At 46.6% G+C, this 19858-nt stretch overlaps 2 protein-coding genes across 2 annotated transcripts; both read left to right on the plus strand.

Moving 5' to 3' along the window:
• Nucleotides 1-2508: 2508 nt before the first annotated feature.
• Nucleotides 2509-3363, plus strand: LOC117889813. The gene is made up of 3 exons (XM_034794291.1): nt 2509-2671; nt 2725-2943; nt 3002-3363. Exons 1-3 carry the CDS (start codon nt 2527-2529, stop codon nt 3361-3363), a joined length of 726 nt encoding a protein of 241 aa, XP_034650182.1. The 5' UTR covers nt 2509-2526.
• A 3608-nt stretch (nt 3364-6971) lies between these two features.
• Nucleotides 6972-17174, plus strand: LOC117891397 (5-hydroxytryptamine receptor 2B). Its single transcript, XM_034796840.1, has 9 exons — nt 6972-7161; nt 10839-11547; nt 12919-13052; nt 13277-13386; nt 13456-13645; nt 13747-13884; nt 14553-14894; nt 15004-15483; nt 15603-17174. The coding sequence occupies exons 2-9, from the start codon at nt 11127-11129 to the stop codon at nt 15699-15701; spliced, it is 1914 nt and encodes a 637-aa protein (XP_034652731.1). The 5' UTR covers nt 6972-7161; nt 10839-11126; the 3' UTR covers nt 15702-17174.
• The last annotated feature ends 2684 nt before the right edge of the window (nt 17175-19858 follow it).

Here is a 19858-nt window from a genome sequence, read left to right on the forward strand (position 1 = left end):
TGTAGCGGTTTTCTTTTGTTTATCCCAGCGCTCTCTCGCTCTCTCGCACTCTCTCTCTCTCTCTCTGTCTGTGCTTCTCGTCCCTCGCATAAATCAAATGGAAATGAAGAACGTCGACAACATTCAAGGTTAGCATCTATTCCCCCAGCGTACAAATTATTCACCATTCGCCGGGTGTAACATTTTTAATTGACTACGAAATTAAATTTGATTATTCTTTGTTGCTGCCTTCGGGTTGTTCGGCTGTGTGTGCACACCTGCCGCACACAGGGCGCCCTGCCTCAGGGACGACGCGAGGGTTCACGGGGGTCTGCGGAGTCTGCGTAAGCTGCAAATTCAATTGGCATAACATCATGCACAATAAACAACTTCATTTGCAATATTTACTACCAGATAATTGAATGGCTTTCACCAGAAGGCGAAACGAAAAGCGACAAAAGTCGCTGGCAGGCAGCATCCATTCCCCCCACTGTTCACATGCGCGACGAGTCGTCTAACATGCAAATGCCAAATTCAATAAACTCAATGGCAGGCAACAAATAGACCAAATTATTACATTGCCGCACGCACAACCACACGTGTCTGAGGACAAGTGCTGAGGAGAACGGTGGAGTCCAGGGCGGAGCAAGTCTAAGGGGCAGCAGTTGAGTTTTAGGGGCTGGCATTAGCGCGAGCCGAAGCGACCCCCCATTGACACAAGACACAGAGCTACTTAGAACACACAAAAAAAATGAACCCCACGTTGGCGAATGCCAGAAATGTTGCCGACTTAAATTGAACGACAAAAGTGCGTGCAATTGGCAGCCATATTGCGATATGTACACCCAATCCCAGTCCCAGTCCCACGCACACAAAACCCCAACCATAACCCATCTCTACCCACCGCTCCCTACGCTGATGGGGAAATGTACTTTCTACTTATTGCGGCCATAAGTCGAATGGGGTCGCATGCGTGATATGAGCGTAAGCTAAAATGGAACTAGAAAATAGAAACCCACGAGGAAATGTTCCTTTAAAGCTGCACTCCCACTTGGGGTAATCGTGCCAGCAGATCCATCTAGATACAGTGCCAGCTCCAAGTATATTTACAAATCAACACTGCAGCATCTATTTTTCACTTTAAAGCAACATTTATTTTCGTTATTTTTCGTTCCTCTTGGAGTGTGTGTGTGCTTGTGTCTCTTTCTTGGCGTTTCTTTACTTTTCTTTGTGGTGATTGCTTTTCTTTTGTTTTGTGTGTTTTGCCAGGGGATGGTCCCCCATTAATAAATTTCTCAGTTGGGAATTAACATTTACAGTTAGCTGGCTGGCTGGCTGGCTGGCTGGCTGGCTGGCTGGCACAGGCAACTTTTGCCGGACATAACTTCAATGGCGTGGCATTTATCAACGGCCATGGGCCACACGGCCACTCGGACTCGGTCGTCATCGGCTGGTTTAAGCATCGCCCAGGGAATTGTTGGACGCTCGGGGATGGCTGCCCCTCTCTCCCACTGCTCTTTGGTAGATTTTGATTTTTATGCTGAATAAGTAGAGTTCATACATATACATATGTATATGTATATGTATTAAGAGTCGGCGAGTCAGGGCTTTGAGCTCTTTGCATTTGTTTTTTTGACTGCGGTCGCCGATGCTGACGCTAACACTGTTGTTGCAACTCATAAATAATTCAAATAATTTACACGCTTACTTAAACGTTTCGCATGTGTGTGTGTGTGTGTGGTTGCTGCTGTGTTTGTGTGTGGGTGTGGGGTACACCGCATTATGTGGTTCATTGGTTTGGGCCAAAAACTGCAACCAGCCAACAGAGCAATCAACTACGTCCGTTGCTGATGCTGCCTGCTGCTCCTCCTCCTCTACGTCAGTTAACTAAACTGAACTCGACTAAACTTTTCACTATAGACACACACGCACACACACACACACACACAGACACAGCATATGTATGCATAAATGCATGTATAAGACTCTTGGTGGTTACTGTGGCTTGCATTTTCATATCGCTGCTCTCTCCACATATAATATTTTACAACAAAAAGTGTGTTTGGCTTTTGTTGCTATTGTTGTGCTGGCTGGCACATAAAAAGTCGAAGCTGCTGCTGCATTTTATGTTGTCACGTTGGGCATTAAGTGCCCCAAGGGGAGGAGGGAGGAGGGAGGAGTAGCGTGGTGTGCAAGAACACTCTTACGAACATGGCTACGCTGCATATGTATGCGTATCTGCATACTAATACTCCGACCAGTTTATGGCTGGATGCTGCATAGTTTCTTTCTTTTTTTTCGGTTTTAATTTTTGATTTTTACCCAAAATTTGAGAGCAAAACCACAAACTGCGTGGAGTACTGCAAAATGCATAAATATGCTTGTGCAGCGTACACACACACACAAATATGATTTATGATCCCAAGGGGGATTTCAAGAAGCGATAACACAGTTCCCGTTCCAGTTCCAGTTCCATGGCACTGGGAGTGCGGCTGCTCTCCGTTCAGTCATTCCCGAGCTGTCGAGGCGAACCAAACATTGCCCAAGATGGATGCTATTTATGTGAAGCTTCTGATGTGCCGGTGCCTGGTGAACCGAGCTGACTGGGGTCTGGTCATTGGCTGCATAAATATAGTCTACTCTGTGTTTCTGTTTAATTTCTGGCTGGTGGAGCTTTTCCGGTCTCAACATGGTGAGCATATGGAACCCATTTCAGTTGAAAACTCATGCGGCATTTTATTGCAGACTATCCCGTCAAGTGGGTGGTGCTGTATGGCTTCAATATCATGTTCAATGTGATCACCATGATGAGGATCGTGAAGCGGGAGACCATTTCGGTCTTCTACTGGTTCTGCGAGACGGCAGCCCTGCTCGTGTTTCGCATCCACTTTACATATGTGGATAGCGATTTCTCCTGGCTGACATACAGCATCTGGTTCCTGCCCATTAATGTCACAGTGGATAGTAGGTTGAATCGCAGCTGCGCTCCCTGCTTACCGTAACTATTTTTCTATAATTCCAGCTTACATTTCCCTATCGCTGCTGGCCATAGTCTATGTAGTGTGCGGCCTGCATTTGGAGCCGGAGCGACAGTTTCCCAAGGAACTAACGCGAAATGATTACAAGTATGATCCGGAGGCGGCTGCAGCCAAGAAAGCAGCTCAGGACAAGCAGGACAGACTGGAGAGGCAAAGGGAGCGCGAACTGAACAAACAAGAGGAGCTGGTGGCTGAGATGGAGGAGTCTCCTGCCCCAAGTGCCACTTCGGACACCCAGAATGCGCATCTGACTATACCCAGCAACCCCAACGTGAGCACACACGGCCAGGATGACAATGACACCGACGAGTACGATAATTTCATAGAAATATCCTTTGAGGAATAGATAGTAGCCCGAGCTTTGGTTCCACTTCGTAAATAATATAAACAATTCAAATGAAAAGTAAAAAAAACCAACTTCAATTGACCCGAAAACGAGTCTGGCCGCAACTTTGGTCAAAAAGAGTCGGCAATGAAAGCCCCAAACTAAATAACAAACAAACTGATGAACGGAGTGGGGCAGGAGAAAAAACTTGACTTAACTTTTGCAGGAGACTGGAGAGGAGCAGAGGAGCGTGGCGGGGGTTTTGTTGGAAAAGGGATTACGATCAAAGCGTTCGATTGAGTGTGTCAATAAATTCCTGCCAGTCGACCGAGTGTGGAACATTTGTCCAGCATCAGCGATAAATAGTTGCCACGCCACACACTCGCTCCGGCAAAGGGGGATCCCTTGGATCCCTTTTGGCCAAAAAGTTTCGTGTGAATTTAGTGCGGCTCATTAAGCGCCGGACAGTGTCCGTCATGCGTGTGTGTCTGCGTTCGTGTGTGTGCTTGTGGCCGTGTCTCTGCGGCAGTGTGTGTGCCAATGGATTTTCATTCAAACTTCATTAAGTTGGAAACGATGAAGAGAGGAAATTGCTGGCGCCATTGTCATTTGCACTGTCATTGCAGTGGGAAACATTTCCATTGCCTAAGCATTGTTGTTGTTGTTGTTGTTGTTGTTGGCCCCACCCCGACAAGCATTTGTCAACATTTTTCAGGGAGCCAAATGCCAGAATATCAGGACAACAACCAGAACCCAAACCCGGGCCAGGATCTGTGTGCGACCACAACCAGGACACAACTAGGACCAAGTTGGCCTAGGCTTTAGCTTTAAATGAGCGCGCTCATTAAGAAAATTAATGTTTGGGATTCATTAAAAGTGTCAAAGTGCGCACATTAAAAATATATAAAATCCCAAGGACTCTGACGGGCTGGAGTGGAGTGGGAGTGGGAGTGGGCGTAACGAAGCCAACGTCTTTGTCGTTTGCCGATTTTATTAACAAACAAAACATTAAAGGACCATAAAATGTTGATACAGCACAGGCCACACAGGGCACACGGGGCACACGGGGCACACGCAACAGAGGCAGCTTCAGGATTGTGTGTAGCCGAGGCTTTGTTCTTGGCTGCTCATAAAATTGTCTCATATTGACGGCTCAAGAAACTGACATGCCAGACACCCACACAAGTCTGTGTACAGACAATATATATGTATAAGTTCCTATATTGTATATCTTGTCGCAGTATCTCATAAAACTAAACCGCAATTCATCAGTAAATTTCCTTTCTTCTCTATGCGTAAATGTGTTCTACTTCTTTTTTTTGTCAGGTCTCTCGTCTCTCTCCGGCGTTGATCCGCTCGATGGATGTCTGGGGGAATATGCTACAATTTTATGCGCTCATAAAATGCGTAAAAATTGTTTTTATTATAATTATTATGTTATGCATGGTGGGTGACAAGGCAAGTTTATTGCACTGCCTCATAAAAGTGGAGGAGAGACCTCTATGAAGTGATGATGCTGTCGAACTTTAGTTGCCCCCTCCGACAATGGTTGAAGTCATTGCTGTTTGCCATTGCTCGCTGCTCGTTTGCCATTGCTCGTTTCCCGCTTATCTTTGCCACATTTATAATGGGAAAATATTTGAGATTTTCGCTTAACTTTCTGCCATTTGAAACAATGACAGTTCGGAGTCAACTGCGAAGTCAACAACCTACTACGTGGCAGCTGAAGCTGATGCTGATGCTGAAGCTGCAACTGCAGCATGGCCTTGCCTTCCCTGCTTCCAGGGGTTGCATGTCACGCACTGGCAAATGCTTAACGCTCCCCAGCACACTACACGCACACACAGAGTGGGGCAAAGATAGAGCCACACCCACACACACACACATAGATAGAGAGATGCACAACGTGCTGGCAGCAGTCTTCAGTTAAAGTTTCTGGCTCATTAGTAGAATGCTTAAAATATATTAAATGCGTGCAACTGGAGGGTCCTTCCATGCTCGGTTGAGCCACCGCTTAAAGCTCCATCGAGATAGTTTCAGTTATAGAAATAAATTGCATGGAAATTGTCTCCCCCTTCTACTCTGCTGCTGCTGCTACTGCTGCTGCTGCTGCTGTGTTAATTTCCCAATCAGAGTCCCACGCATCCTATGCGTAATGTGAGTTCGAGAAATGCTGCTACTGCTCGCAGACACACCCCAGCCTAGCAATTGCAACAATCAATGTTTTATTGTTGTACAAATATGGAAGAAAAGGCGGGGCAGTCGTGCCCCCACATAAACCTCACATGCCACAAGCCACAAAGGCAGCAACTTAAAAGGCAATCGACAAAGCCCGTAGAGAGCCGCAGGGCTGACCAGAGCAGAGCCGGACCAAGGCAAATAAATGAACGCCGTAATTATTGCTGATGCCGACGCCGGAACGGGGCCAAAATGTCACGTACTGGCAATAAACCGCTGCTAATTTACGATGCCCCGGACTGGTCCTGGTCCAGGTCCTGGTCCTGGTCTTGGTTCCTGCTCCCTAGTCCGGTCTTCTAGCGGGCATAACAAAAGGCAACGGAAGTCAAAAGGCAAACGGCAAACGCCTAAGCAGTTTGACCAACTTGAGAAGTTGTTGGCCGGACTACGGAATGTTTCACATTACGGCAGCTGCATAGAAATGGCCATCAAATGAAAGGCGGACCCATCGAAAATGCCAATAAGCAGGACGAGCAGAGGGAGGGACTAATGCGCATTAGCCGAAGGACATCGTGTCGGTGTCCGTGCCCCCGCCGCCTGCATTAGCGATATTAAACTGGAGCAGATCTTGCATTGTTCCGATTTCCATTCGGTGTTTTGCATCCATTAGTCGAGCGCCAAAAGCGCGCACTGATGCGGAACGAGCAGCCGATTTTCCTACGCTTTTCCGTTAATTTTGAAAAAATAATCTCGTTGAAAACTCGAAACAGCTCAACAGGCAGCAAAGAGAGTCGGCCAACGGCTCTGTTCTCTTAACTGCCGCGAGTGTAGACTCTCCACCAGGCGTATAAGAGAGCGGAGAGTGGCGGACAAGGCGCCTGCGTCGCTCGGCAAAGTCTACACAAAAATCAGCTGCTTTCGCTTGTGCCTTCTACGGCAAACGGCCACATTGCAGGCAGTTTGTCAATAGTTACGCTTGGGCATAGGTACCAGACGCGAACCGTGCCGACGCGACTCGAACTGCCGCCAGTTCAAAGCAATAAACAGAAACAGAAACAGCAACAGCAACCAAGCAACATTTTTGTTGCTGAGTTATCAATCAAATATAGACTGAAAGTCGCAACAACCAACAATAGATTAAATCACCATCTAATCCGCAACCCCACTCTCTAGTCGAGAGTTCGTCTTATTTTTTGTTGTAATTTAATAACAAAAGTGTAGCGAAAATATCCCGCATAATTAGGACGGCAAACAGCACCAAAACCTTACGAAATAAAAAAGATAAATAAAATCAACCATAGAAACACCCACACAAACACAAACAAACCAAACTGTGCGCGGAGAACGAAGGAAGCTGTCATTGTGTGTCCTGTCCGTGTCTGTGTGTCAAGTGCGGGGTGAGAGAGACCATCATCATCGTCATCATCATCATCAACATCCTCTCTCTGTGTCCCTCCTCTGCGTCTTCGTCTTCGTAGCTGTTGTCGTTGTCCGTGTCGGTGCCCGTGTCGTTGTCGTTGTCGTCATCGTCGGCGTTGTCACAACTCGGTATAAATATTCATTCTGACGAATCTACCTGCGGCAAAGCGGCGCTAATGAAGCGAACAAAATGAAAATGAAAGGACATAATTATGCTTATGTGTGAGTATAATGAATACGAATTTTTATTTCGCAAATCCCCCAACCGTACCCCAGCCCCTACCCACCCACAAGGTCAGTCCCGTGCAGAACTGCAGCACGAGGGCCTCCACAGTCCTTTGGTTTACATTAAATAATTATAGCTGACATTTCTTTAAGTACATAAATACATGGAATATACATTCATCTTTCCTTTTTGGGTGCACTTTCAGTGAATCGCTTGAGAGATTCTTGTGCATTTTTATTTGTTTTTCGTTAGCCAGTAAGGTAAGGGCGGATCCTGGCGCACAGCCTTTGTGTATTTAATATACTTTCCCCCCTTCAGCATCGGTTGGCAAATTGCATTGGGACTGTGGCGCACAACTGGACTAGTTTCAGGGCTGACAGCATTCCCAATGTCGAGAGCAATTAGACTCCTGCATTAGGTTTCGGGAAAGTTGATGACTTGAGTGCAGATTGCTGTTCGATTGTCGGAGCTATCGTCTTGCCAAAGTTCCCACGAATTAGTAACTCGAACTGTAGCCACCCAAGCACGGACATTGTTTTGGCACTCCAGCTAACTGCAGCCCAATTATACATATGTACATAATGTATGTATCCCATGTACCTATGTATCCTCTGGCAGCAGATAACTGATTTTGTCCATTCGCGTTCCAAGAACTTCCCTTTTGTGTGGTGCCATTGTGTGCGTCTTTGGTTCAGTATTTCCCTCAGTTGCACTGCAGGCCAAGTATCCAAATGGCATACAGATATGGTGGAAAAGCGGGGGAAAAGCGGGGGATGGCATAGGCTAGGATGATCAAAACGAAAAGTCTGCCAAAAGATTATGCTGACCCAACGACAGAAGCAGGCAGCAGCAGGCAGCAGCAGGCAGCAGAAGCAGCAACATAAAATAGCAACAACAAAGGAGCCCAGTGCCAGCAGCAGATATTCAACAGAGCTTTTTGTATATTTATTAGAGTATGAATTAATTCAAGTATGAGCAGTTCGTATGTGTGCTATGTGTATGTGTATGTGTGCTATGTGTATGTGTGTGTGCATTTGTGTGGCTGTGCAAGGGGTAAGAGTCGAGCCTTTGGGGCAGATTCTGATTCAGATTCGTGTAGGAAGCAACCGCAGCTCGATGCGATTTTTATACCCGGTACTCGAAGAGTAAATAGGGTATATTGTATTTGTGCACATAACGGTTGTATGTAACGCACAGAAGGAAACGTTTCCGACCCCATAAAGTATATATATTCTTGATCAGCATCAATAGCCGAGTCTCTGTCTGTCTGTCTGTCTGTCCGTCTGTCCGTCTGTCCGTCCTGATGAGCGCCTAGTACTCAGAGACTATAAGAGCTAGAGCCACCAAATTTTGCATCCAGACTTCTGTATGCTCACACTGTTACAAGTGTATTTCAAAATGAGCCACGCCCCTTCCGCCTCCGCAAAGGGCGAAAACCTCCCAAATCTACAATTTTGAAGATAGCAGAAAACTAAAAACGCCATTCCGTAGGGAACGACCATATCTATCAGATCACCAAATTGGGATACGATTGGATCATTATTATAGCCACAATGAAGAAATTAATTTGCAGTAGCCAAACCCACCCCGTCCCGCAGCATTCACACTCTGCTTCGCGCTGTTTATGGCCTGGCCCCTGACACGTCACTGCCTCTGCCTCTGCCGCTGCCTCTGCCGCTGACTCTGCCGCTGACTCTGCCGCGACTCTGCAGTGTGTGTCTATAGGGGAGGGTGGCGAGCTAAAGGAGCGTGTTGGCGTGAGCAGTGTTGTTGATGTAGATGACAGATAAAGAAAAAATGTAAAATTTGACAAATAACCGCTAAGTTGCAGATGTAGTACTGAGTGCCGGGTATAAAAGTTGTGACGCGTAAGAAGCGTCTCACACGTCCCTTCTCGTTTTCTCTCCTTTCTATCCTATTCCCCTAAGCGAATTTTTGTTGCCAACGTTGGCACATTTTCCGCACTCCCTGCCAGACCACACCCCTCTGGACCGTGTTTTTGCCTCGTCTAACATCGTGACACGAGAATATTTCGTATTGGAGCGCGTTTAGAGAATTTGTAACCCTACGTGCAGGTAATTTTTATTTTCGTGCCATTAAATGTCTGTCCCTGCCCATCTCTAAACCCAACATATTTCGTTTAGAACAAAAGAACCCAGAACTCGCCTTCATAATTACAAAAAAACTGCAAGAAAGCTTCGTTTTAGAGTCGCGAACACGAGAAACCACTTGAGTATATTCGACACTCCTTGGAGCCCTATTTCTATTATGTACAATGGATGAATGCAGAAGTAATTCGTTGCAAACTTTTGGAGAAATCCAACAGATATAATAGACAGCCTCCATTTGTCATCCCAGTCAAGAGAATACAAACTAAGAGGTGCGAGGAAAACAACGAGAATGAAAAAGAAAAAGTAGCAACCGAAAAGGAAAGCGAAACGCCCGAAGAAGGGAACCCCCCAACATTTATAGTGCATTTATTAATAGCAAGACAAGGACTGCCACTACGACTATGACTACGCTTTGGGCTGGGTGGTGCGGGATGGGGTGAAGCGGATGACGATTACCTTGACTATGAAAATATTTCTCACACATGAGCTGCTTGGGCGCATTGCATCGCATCGCTTCGCTTTTCCCTTCTTCCGCTTCCGACGCTCTTATTAGCATTTTTGCTAGTGTTTTCCGGGCCAAAGCCAGCAACAGCTACAGCAACCACAACGAGGGTTGCCACACGCGTTTGCCAAGGGAACGAAAATGTTGGTTGCCCCCACCCATGGGTCGTCCAGTGGCGGTAATCCATCAAGCAACCTGCGCCGTCAGTCTGCCTCCCCGGGGCAGGTGTTGGCCCGAGTGCTGTTTCAGACTGGTTAACGGCTTTCACCTGGGTTCCAGCCGCCGTGGGACACCTTGACACAGACAAAGGTCACCTAATGTGTTGCAGTCTGTGTGGCTTTGCATATGTGTGTGTGTGAGTGTGTGTGTGGGGCACACAAAGGCCAAGTGCCGGCACCTCACCCGTCGCCTTCTCCGTGTGTCTATTTACTAGACAAGAATGGAAATTTTCCAGCTTTTTCGCTTCTTTATTGCAATTTATTTCTCAAGGAACCCAAAGAAGCATTCTGCAAGCGTTAAGCGGTGTTGCCTTTCTACTTCATAAGATACAGAACACATTTTTACTGGCAAAGAATAGCGACAGTTAAGGGTTTCAGCTGCGAAAGGGCTTTATTCCGGGGGTAGCCATTGAAAAGTGATCAAAATGTTGCGTTTTGACAGCTCAAAAAGGTACAAAAAACAATTCTAAAAAGTGTTTCCACGATTTTCAACATTAATTGATGGTCCGAACTGGAGGTAAAATGAGCGAAACGATACAACAATAATTTATCATGATGCGAACTGCATTTGGCTGCACCTCTGTTACATTCTGGGCAGGGATTTCCTTCTGGAAATTTAGTTCTAGGTCACATTATAATTATCTCAAGTGTACATTTTTGTATAAATTTCTGGCCTAAGAACAATTCATCTTCAAGGGCATCAAGTGTCGCGAACTCGTCAGCAAATGAGAGCCTTATATTTGTTGTTTTTTTTCTTCTTTTGGTTTGTCTTTTGATGTGTTGCTATTCAACTCTGACTCCCCCACCCTATTTTGACTGTTGAACCGTTCTGTATTTTGCAGTTTACGTGTTAAGTGCTTTGCAAGCACGATTAAGGAGGTTTATCACCCGCAACAGCGGCAGCAACACGAGCGAGCAGCACGACAACAGCAGAGGCAGCAACATCAGCGACAACAGCGGCAACAGCGACAACAGCAACAGCAACTGAAACAGCAACAGCTGCGACGGCAGCAGCATCAGGAACAAACGCGTTAGACACTCACCCAAAACACATTGACACGCCCCAAGCAGTCACATACATACACAGATACACACTCACACATAGGCACACATTTACATGCACACACATAATGCTTAAAGCAATGACAACACCAGCAATACTGTCAGCAGAATTCGCGGCTGCCGCTGCCGCTGCTGCGGCTGCTGCTGCTGCTACCATGGATGATGATGTCCCAACGAGCATTTTGGAAATAGAACTGCCTGCCATTCTGCTCAACGAGAGCCTCTTCATCGAGCTGAATGGCAATCTAAGCCAACTGGAGGACACGGCCGTCAATCTGAGCCAAATCATTTGGAATCGCAGCGATGCCAGTGGCAGCAGTGGCAGTGGCAGTGGCAGTGCAAACGGCAATGGTAATGGCAGCCCCATCTTTGGCCTGGATGAGCAGCGGAGGGCGGCCAGCGAGCGGGAGGCAGCCGAGTTCTGGCTGCTGGTCAAGATGATCGCCATGGCCGTCGTGCTGGGCCTAATGATACTCGTCACCATTATAGGCAAGTACTTAATCAAAATCAAATCCAAATTTACATTTTTCACCCCTCAAAACACACACAGAAGGGATGGGGGGTGGGGGCAGGGCATTAAATTATTCTCAAATTTATGCCGCTGGGATAAGAAATAAGAAAAGGAAAGGCAAAGTTTCCATATCGCTGCCGAAGTGAACTGTAAATGAAGTGAAATTTATGATGCAGAAGATTTTTATTGCGCTCCCCTCTTGGTGGATTTTTATTGATTTTTTTTTGTTTTGGTAGGGAGGCTTACAAAGATGATTTGCTGCCTGCTCTAGAGGTGGTTGCTTGGTGGCAGATGATGTATGGGAAGTTCCTTGTTCTGAGACGTTTAATACCTCAACTGAGGTGGCGCCTGGCTGCCTGCCTGCCTCTGGCACAAACAAAGTTCCACCGAAAATTATTTAGCTGTGGCACGTGAAAAGCTATTAAAAACGCGCCAAGGCGTCAAATGGAAATTACGACAAGCACACACACACACACACACACAGACAGAAGAGCACCTTTAGCACACAGACACACGCCAGAGATAGATAACGGTTCGTGTGTGTGCCTTTGGTAGATGCGTCGTATACGCAACATATCCTTGGCAAAGGCACACAGGCATATTCGTATGCAAATGCAAATGCAGTTTGCTGGCAAGAGCCAAGCGACGACAAAACGTTATGACAACCTGCAGTCTAGCAGCCTCAGCATGCAGGGAGAGAGAGAGAGTAAAGCAGGTGCGGGGTGGGGCAACTGACGTGATGTCAGTTTGGTGCCTTTGGGTAGAGGTGTGGCAGAGAGAGAGAGAGGGCGAGTGAGAGAGTGGAGGTTGCCACAGCGGCAATTACAATTTGCCAAGTTGCATGCGCTTAATCAAAGGCAGCAACGACAATGACGACGCTGGGCGACGATGACTCTGAGCAAGCTGCCAGACAGCTCTCATTTGCATTCCACAGAGCAGGGAGCAGCAGCACCACCAGGAGCAGTAGTAAGAAAACGTTTAAGAGACAAGTCCCGAGGCTAAGAGAGGCTCTCATAGAGAGGGAGATAGAGAGGGAGACGGGAGAGTGCACATGCACCATTGCCAGCAATTAGGCAAATAAGTGAAAACTCCTTTGATATGACGCTTCTGCCACTGATTGATTCTGTCGAGCTCCACTTACACTGCTCCGCTATGTTGCACACACACAAAAGTTAATTACGGGCTGATAGGGGAGGGGCTGGGGCTGGGGCTGGGGCTGATATTGTGGTAGTAGCCAATCCACTCCCATAATGAAATCGAAACCTTAATGGTGCATCAATTAATGCAACCACTTTATGTTCCCCCATGCTGAAATGGTCTCCGTTTTGTGTCTCCCCGCACTGCCACAGGCAATGTGTTTGTAATTGCCGCCATTATACTGGAGCGAAACCTGCAGAATGTTGCCAATTATTTGGTTGCATCTCTGGCCGTTGCTGATTTATTTGTTGCCTGTCTTGTCATGCCACTCGGCGCCGTCTACGAGGTAAGTGTCCATTTAGCTGTCGCTGCCATTGTGGCTTCGACTAAACCGATTACCCTAATGGAATGTCTGAGCGGAAAGTGCCTGCGCAAATGAAATTAGGCGCCAAAGAGTTGACACTCTGGCAGTGGCAGCAGTGCTCCATGGCTAATTGTTTTAATAGAATCATAACTGGCAAACAATGTGCCATCGACTGTACTTGCGCTTTTGTCTGTTTTTGTGCTCAGATAAGCAATGGCTGGATTCTGGGGCCGGAACTTTGTGACATTTGGACATCTTGTGACGTCCTTTGCTGCACAGCATCCATACTGCATCTGGTGGCCATTGCGGCGGACAGGTGAGTGTCAGAGCAGTCAGCCCCCCTCCCTTCCCACAGGAGTGACGGCAATTTGGACTTCCCTCGCAGATATTGGACGGTCACCAACATTGACTACAACAATCTCCGGACCCCGCGGCGTGTCTTCATGATGATATTTTGCGTCTGGTTTGCCGCCCTGATTGTGTCCCTGGCACCGCAGTTTGGCTGGAAGGATCCGGACTACTTGAAGCGCATCGAGGAGCAGCACTGCATGGTTTCACAGGATGTGGCCTATCAGGTAATAGATACTAATGGCAATAATCTGCAGTCAATGACCTCTCCCTATTACACTTTCTCTCTCTCTCTCTCTGTGTTGCTGTTTCTCTTATAAACCGATAGATATTTGCCACCTGTTGCACGTTCTATGTGCCGTTGCTGGTGATTCTGTTTCTGTATTGGAAAATCTACATAATTGCCAGGAAGCGCATACAGAGACGCACGCAAAAGTCCTTCAACGTGACGCTGACGGAAACGGATGTAAGTGCATTCGACAATCAACAGCAGGTCTCCGCATCCCACTCCTCCTGCCCATCCTTGTAGCTACTTCTAGTCCCTGTGATAAATGTCAAGTGTCCACTTGGCCAGGCCCCATTGAAAGAAACAGTCGAAAAAATTACGCATACGCCCGTTGTGCCCACATATAATGAAATTGGGGGCTCACCCCCCACCACATGTTTTTGGAGGCTGGCCGAGTGGATGTTGATGCTGCTTTCTGAAGAGTATTTGCTTGCCGAGCCATAATGAGTATGTCATTAGCAGAAACAATAATGCGAATGTGAGTGGGCTGGGGGCATGGGGCATGGGGCGTGGGCTCTGAGCAAGTCCTTGGCTGCTCATTAGCATGCCCAAGTGAGCACCCAAGAGGCAAAAGCCAAACAAATGCCAACCGAGATTTATGATCAGCCCAAATGTGGCCGTGCCTCTGTCTCTGTGTCTGTGTCTGTGTGTGTCCGGAAAAGTGTGGAAAGTGCGTGGCATATGGAGAGTGCCAGCTGAAATAATTACAGGCCAAGAGAAAGTTGATTTCGTTGACAAGACACGAGCCAAATGCTGCTCAACTTGCTCACTTTTCATCGAGTCAATAAACAAAAACAAGCCATAAATAAGTCGAGTTCCCACCTCTACTCCCGTTCTCAATTTCGCAGTGCGATTCGACAGTCCGCGAGTTGAAGAAAGAGCGCGGCAAGCGGCGCGTGGCAGAGCGGAAGCGGCAGGAGGCCGGTGAGGAGACATCCGCTGGCGCCACAGAGGGGCAGGTGCAGCGGCGAAGGCTCAAGCGAATGCGAATCTGCTTTGGCCGCAACACGAACACGGCCGGGATCTGTGCCGGATCGGAGGGTGCCGTGGCTCGATCAATGGCCGCCATAGCCGTGGACTTTGCCAGCCTGGCCATCACGCGGGAGGAGACTGAGTTCAGCACCAGCAACTACGACAACAAGAGCCATGCGGGCACCGAGCTCACGACAGTCTCCAGCGACGCGGACGACGTAAGTGTAGGCGTGGCAGTGTGAGGGAAACCCAATAAGGCGCTAATTGTTTGCACACCTCTTTGTTCCACCTGACGGGGTCTCTCCTCTTTCCCCTTTCCCCTCGCAGTACCGCACCAGCAACGCTAATGAAATCATCACGCTGTCGCAGCAGGTGGCCCATGCCACGCAGCATCATCAGATAGCCTCCCATCTGAATGCCATTACCCCGTTGGCCCAGTCGATTGCCATGGGCGCCGGCAACCTTGCCACACCCACGGCGGGCACGTGCACGGAGGAGAGCGTAGGAGCACTGGGCGAAGGCAGCAGCCCCGGTAAAGGCCCAGGCATGGCCATCGGTATGGGCACTGTACTCTCCAGCATTGCCAATCCACACCAGAAGCTGGCCAAGCGGCGGCAGCTGCTAGAGGCAAAGCGCGAGCGCAAGGCTGCCCAGACACTGGCCATCATCACGGGCGCCTTTGTCATCTGCTGGCTGCCCTTCTTCGTGATGGCCCTGACAATGAGCCTGTGCAAGGAATGCGACATTCATCCGGCCGTTGCATCGCTTTTCCTTTGGCTGGGCTACTTCAACTCCACACTGAATCCGGTACGTAAAACGGATAACCAGAGATATTCTTCCACCCGTAGGGTATCATCAATGCCTCCTCTCCCTGCCACTGCACGTTGTTCTCTTTCTGTATTTTGTTTTGCGTATCTCTTTCAAAGGTCATTTATACAATTTTCAATCCGGAATTTCGACGAGCCTTCAAGCGTATTCTGTTTGGCCGCGGAAATGCGGCACGGGCGCGCAGTGCGAAAATTTGATTTCAACTGAAGGCCAACGAGGACCAGTATCTATGATTAAGGTGAAACCCCCCCGCAAAAAGTCTGGCAGAGCCAATACTCGCGCTCGTAGAAGAGAGAGGGAGGAGTGGTGAGTATCTCGACATGGCAACTAAGGAATTGGCAATGCTTTAGAGTCTAGCAAGTAGATATGTAAAAGGTGTTTTAGCAGTGACAATCCAAACCATAGTTATATCTATAAATAAGCAAAAACACACGCAGAAACACACGTGCCCCAAAGACAAGACGCAGCAATCGGATACAAATCGAAATTTTAATCACAACTCAATGCTTCATAGAGGAAGTTCGAGATGGCATTATTATTATAATAGATTAAAGATGATACTCAGTAAATGATATTGTATATAGCATATATATAGATATTTCTAAAGTCTTCCCTGTGTCTTAAAGAAGCCCAAAGTAGAGTAAACGGAAGTAATGTTTAAATGTTTAGTGCCCTAAGTAGCTGTAGGTGTGGAAATGATGTCCGGGTCATGGCTGGGTCCAAGGAACTTACGCTTTCGTACATATTTCTGTGTTAGCTGAATGTGTTTCGCCTGTAACTTACGCGCCTAATACGAGTATGCTCAATTATTTCAATCAGATTATATACATACATACGTATAGATAAGGCCAAGTAAGTGTATCCATGAGTGTGTTTGTTTATGTACGAGTCAATATCAAATTGTAACGAATTTACACGACAACAAAATAATTATTCTATGTATAGGGAACTCGCGCGCATATTAACAATATGATTACATTATATTAAAAGATCAAATTCAATTCCTGTGAAACACTCCAAAAACGCTTACCCAAGCCGGCCAATTAGGCGGCTACGGCTACGGGTAGGCAGCTGAAAAATTAATTCCATAACAATGAGCTCGAGTGCTAGGGGAAAAGCTGAAACTAGAGTGGAAAATCCACAGCCCTTGCAATTGTAAACCCCAAACCACAAAACACTAAAAGTTGCAAAAACCAGAGCAGTTCTGGTTGGGATCAGTCATGATATATGAGCTGTACTCAAACGCATACCATATGCCGTATATGTGTGTATGTGTGTATGTATGCGTATAATTTATATGTACTCGGGTATATTTATGGTACAATTTTTGAAAAGTTTTCTTGTTAATAAATGGACTTATAGTTTTAGCAGATAGTCAACCAGAAACCACCCCGACAACAACTACAAAGAACTTGAAAATTCAACAACTACAATATACAAGTCTATAATAAATGTATGTACATATGTACATATGTATGTATAATTTATGTAAGTGTGTATGTGTGCAATGTGCAGCTGTAGGAAACGTCTATTAAGTCGATGCTTTTCCAGTTGAAACAAAATATGCTTCAAAAGTGCAATATGTGCATGTATGTATATGTGTTTATTTATATGTGTCTGTGAGTGTATTTATTCAACTTCTCGATGTGTACTTGATGTCAAAGTTATTAAAATTGCGTTTTATCCAAAGCGGTTTGACTGCACCTAATATTTTATTCATATTACTTTCAGCTGTTGAGAGTCTGCTTTAGGAGTTTGGGGCTTGGGGTACACTGGACAGACACAGTTTGTATGTTTACCCTCACGTCGAAATTGACAAAGTTTTCAAACGCAAAGCCAGCCGCACGCACTTGCCTCTGTTTTGTGTGTGTATTGTAGCAAAAGCAAACTGCCAGCGCATTCAAATGTCAAAGTTCAAGTGGCCGCACACACGAGCACAGGCACGGACACGCGTACATACGTCCACAAGCTGCCTATGTGGCTGAGTGGCCGGGTTGTGGGTGGGGCAATGGAGATGGATTACGCATCGGCATTATCAACACCGGAACAGGCTAAAGCCAGAATGGGAGCTGCAGCTAAAATCGATACATCCATGCAGAAAATAGCTCGCAATCGCTTGTATTCGTTTATTAAATTGTTGGTCCCTCTCTGGCAATCAATCCGTGTCCCATTCACAGGTGCACATGCCCCTGAAGGTTGCAGCTAAGCCTCTCCAAAGTGGCTTACTCCAGTGTCAACTAATTACGACAGGCACTAAGGGGAATGCCATCAGGTGATACACAGCTCTGGCTTCAGTAAGTCTTTTTCTTCATCCTCCTCGTGCCTTCTGGCTTACACATGCTCGTACACATCTGTATGGGACTATTATTTGCCAACACTTTTAATTTCCTGTTCGGTCCCCAGGGGCTTCCACATATTGTAAGAAAAGCAGTCAGGGGAATATTATTATATGGCTACCCAGCAAAAGCAAAAGCAAAAGCAAAAGCAAACAAAAAATACAAATTCCAATAGAAAAGTTTTTTGGGATAATGAAAAATTAAATACACATTTATGTACGTATGTACATACGTATGTATGTATGAGTTTCTGTACATCTTGAGAGGTATGTAAAGAGCAATTTTACAACCACTTGAAAAAGTTTTTGAAATGAAGCGAGCAAGAGTCGCCGAGTCATCCCGTGTGAGTATCCGCAAATGTGTCACATCATTGATAGCCCAATATGTGTGAGCATATCTACATATCCATACGTATATGTACATACATATGTATATGTATGTATACCCATGTAGACAGACATGAGTGTGTGCCTTTATTAGCCTAGTAGCATTATTAATTTCCTCTCTGGCACACAGCAAAGGCAATAGCTGCAGGATAATGCCAATAAAATTCGTTATATTAAAAAATTCTTTAGCCCAAAAAATGCCATAAATCGAATAAATATCGAGTGGCACTCTACCAAGGCAGAGCAGAAATTATCCCTCCTGAGTGAAAGGAGGAGTGAAGGCAGGAAGACAGAAAGGCAGCACCCGGGGCACACACACAGTCGCAGCATGCTTGTGCGAGTGAGTACCAAAATCCAGGTTTGTTTGCTTGGGCATCAATTTTTGAAGGCTTCTTGAGCCACACACAAGCGATGCGAACTTTTGAGCAAGCAATTCAAAAGGTATTAAAAGTATTAAAAGCGAAATGAGTGTGGCCAAGCATCTATCAGTGCGGCATCGTCTGCTCGTAAATCTCTCTATGGGTGTTTGAGGGTAAGTTTTAATTGAATTGCATCGGATGTGTGTGCAAATTGCTTCAAATGATTAAGGGCTTATGGCACGAGTGTTGACCAACATTGAAGGAGCGCCGCACAAACAACACGGCTCTGTTAAGTTGGCCATTGCCCGGCACACGTTAGGGTACTTATGAACCAGTTGAAGCAGCGCTTTGTTCATTAAAGCGTCTCAGGTGAGACAACTCCTAAAAGCGCGTCACTCGAACAGTGTAAAACGAGCCGAGGACAGGGAAGTAAACTAAAATAAAGTAGGAGAAAGGAGAAAGGAGAAAGGAACAAGTACACGTAAAAGCAAGTTGAATATTTATGGCGATGGCGGCAACAAACTCATTGCAAAGTTGTTGACACCGCCGCACCACCTCCCCCGGTGGTGGCATTCAATGGACAGGTTCGAGCACAAAAGGAGACAGGACTCTCCATCCCGGCAAGTTCGACTTTGTAAAGACTTTTTGCAAATTGCGGCCAAGTGCACTTTTCGTTTCCTTCAAAATCTGCTGGCACATTGCGGTGACTTCTCCTCTACAAGCAAAATGACAGCTCCAACAGAGTGGACCCGAGCGGAGCTCCTGACGGACACAACAAAAGCCTGCAGGAGGCACTGAATGGACGGTTGCTTGTAAAGCTGCAAAGCAAATTGATGCACGTCAGAACTAATTACAAAATAATTTAAATTATTATGTACACGGAGAAGAAACTTCCAGTTTTGGGTCAGTTGTTGCTGAACAATTTCTACGGTCCATTCTGCAGCACCTCGAGACCCGATTCCGAGAGATTTCCTTTACATAAGTGTGCACTTTTGTGCTGATATTGCTGCAGGGGTGGGAAGGTGGGAGATTTGAGGCAAGTTTGTTTCAAGTCTGCTATCGTGTCTGCGCAGCTTATTCTTTTGGCCAGCAGCTTTGAGCGCTGACAACTAGCGCAAAATGCCAAAAAGGACACGTACGTAATGAACACAAACACGTACGAAGCGACGTTCGAGGACAGATACGACCATGCTTAAAGTTTCAGCTACCCAAAGTTGTGAGCAACACAGCACAGATGAGTCGGGCGAGGGCCAGCCAGCACTTGGCTAAGAAT

Source organism: Drosophila subobscura, chromosome E, assembly GCF_008121235.1.
Source record: "Drosophila subobscura isolate 14011-0131.10 chromosome E, UCBerk_Dsub_1.0, whole genome shotgun sequence".
Classification (NCBI taxonomy): domain Eukaryota; kingdom Metazoa; phylum Arthropoda; class Insecta; order Diptera; family Drosophilidae; genus Drosophila; species Drosophila subobscura.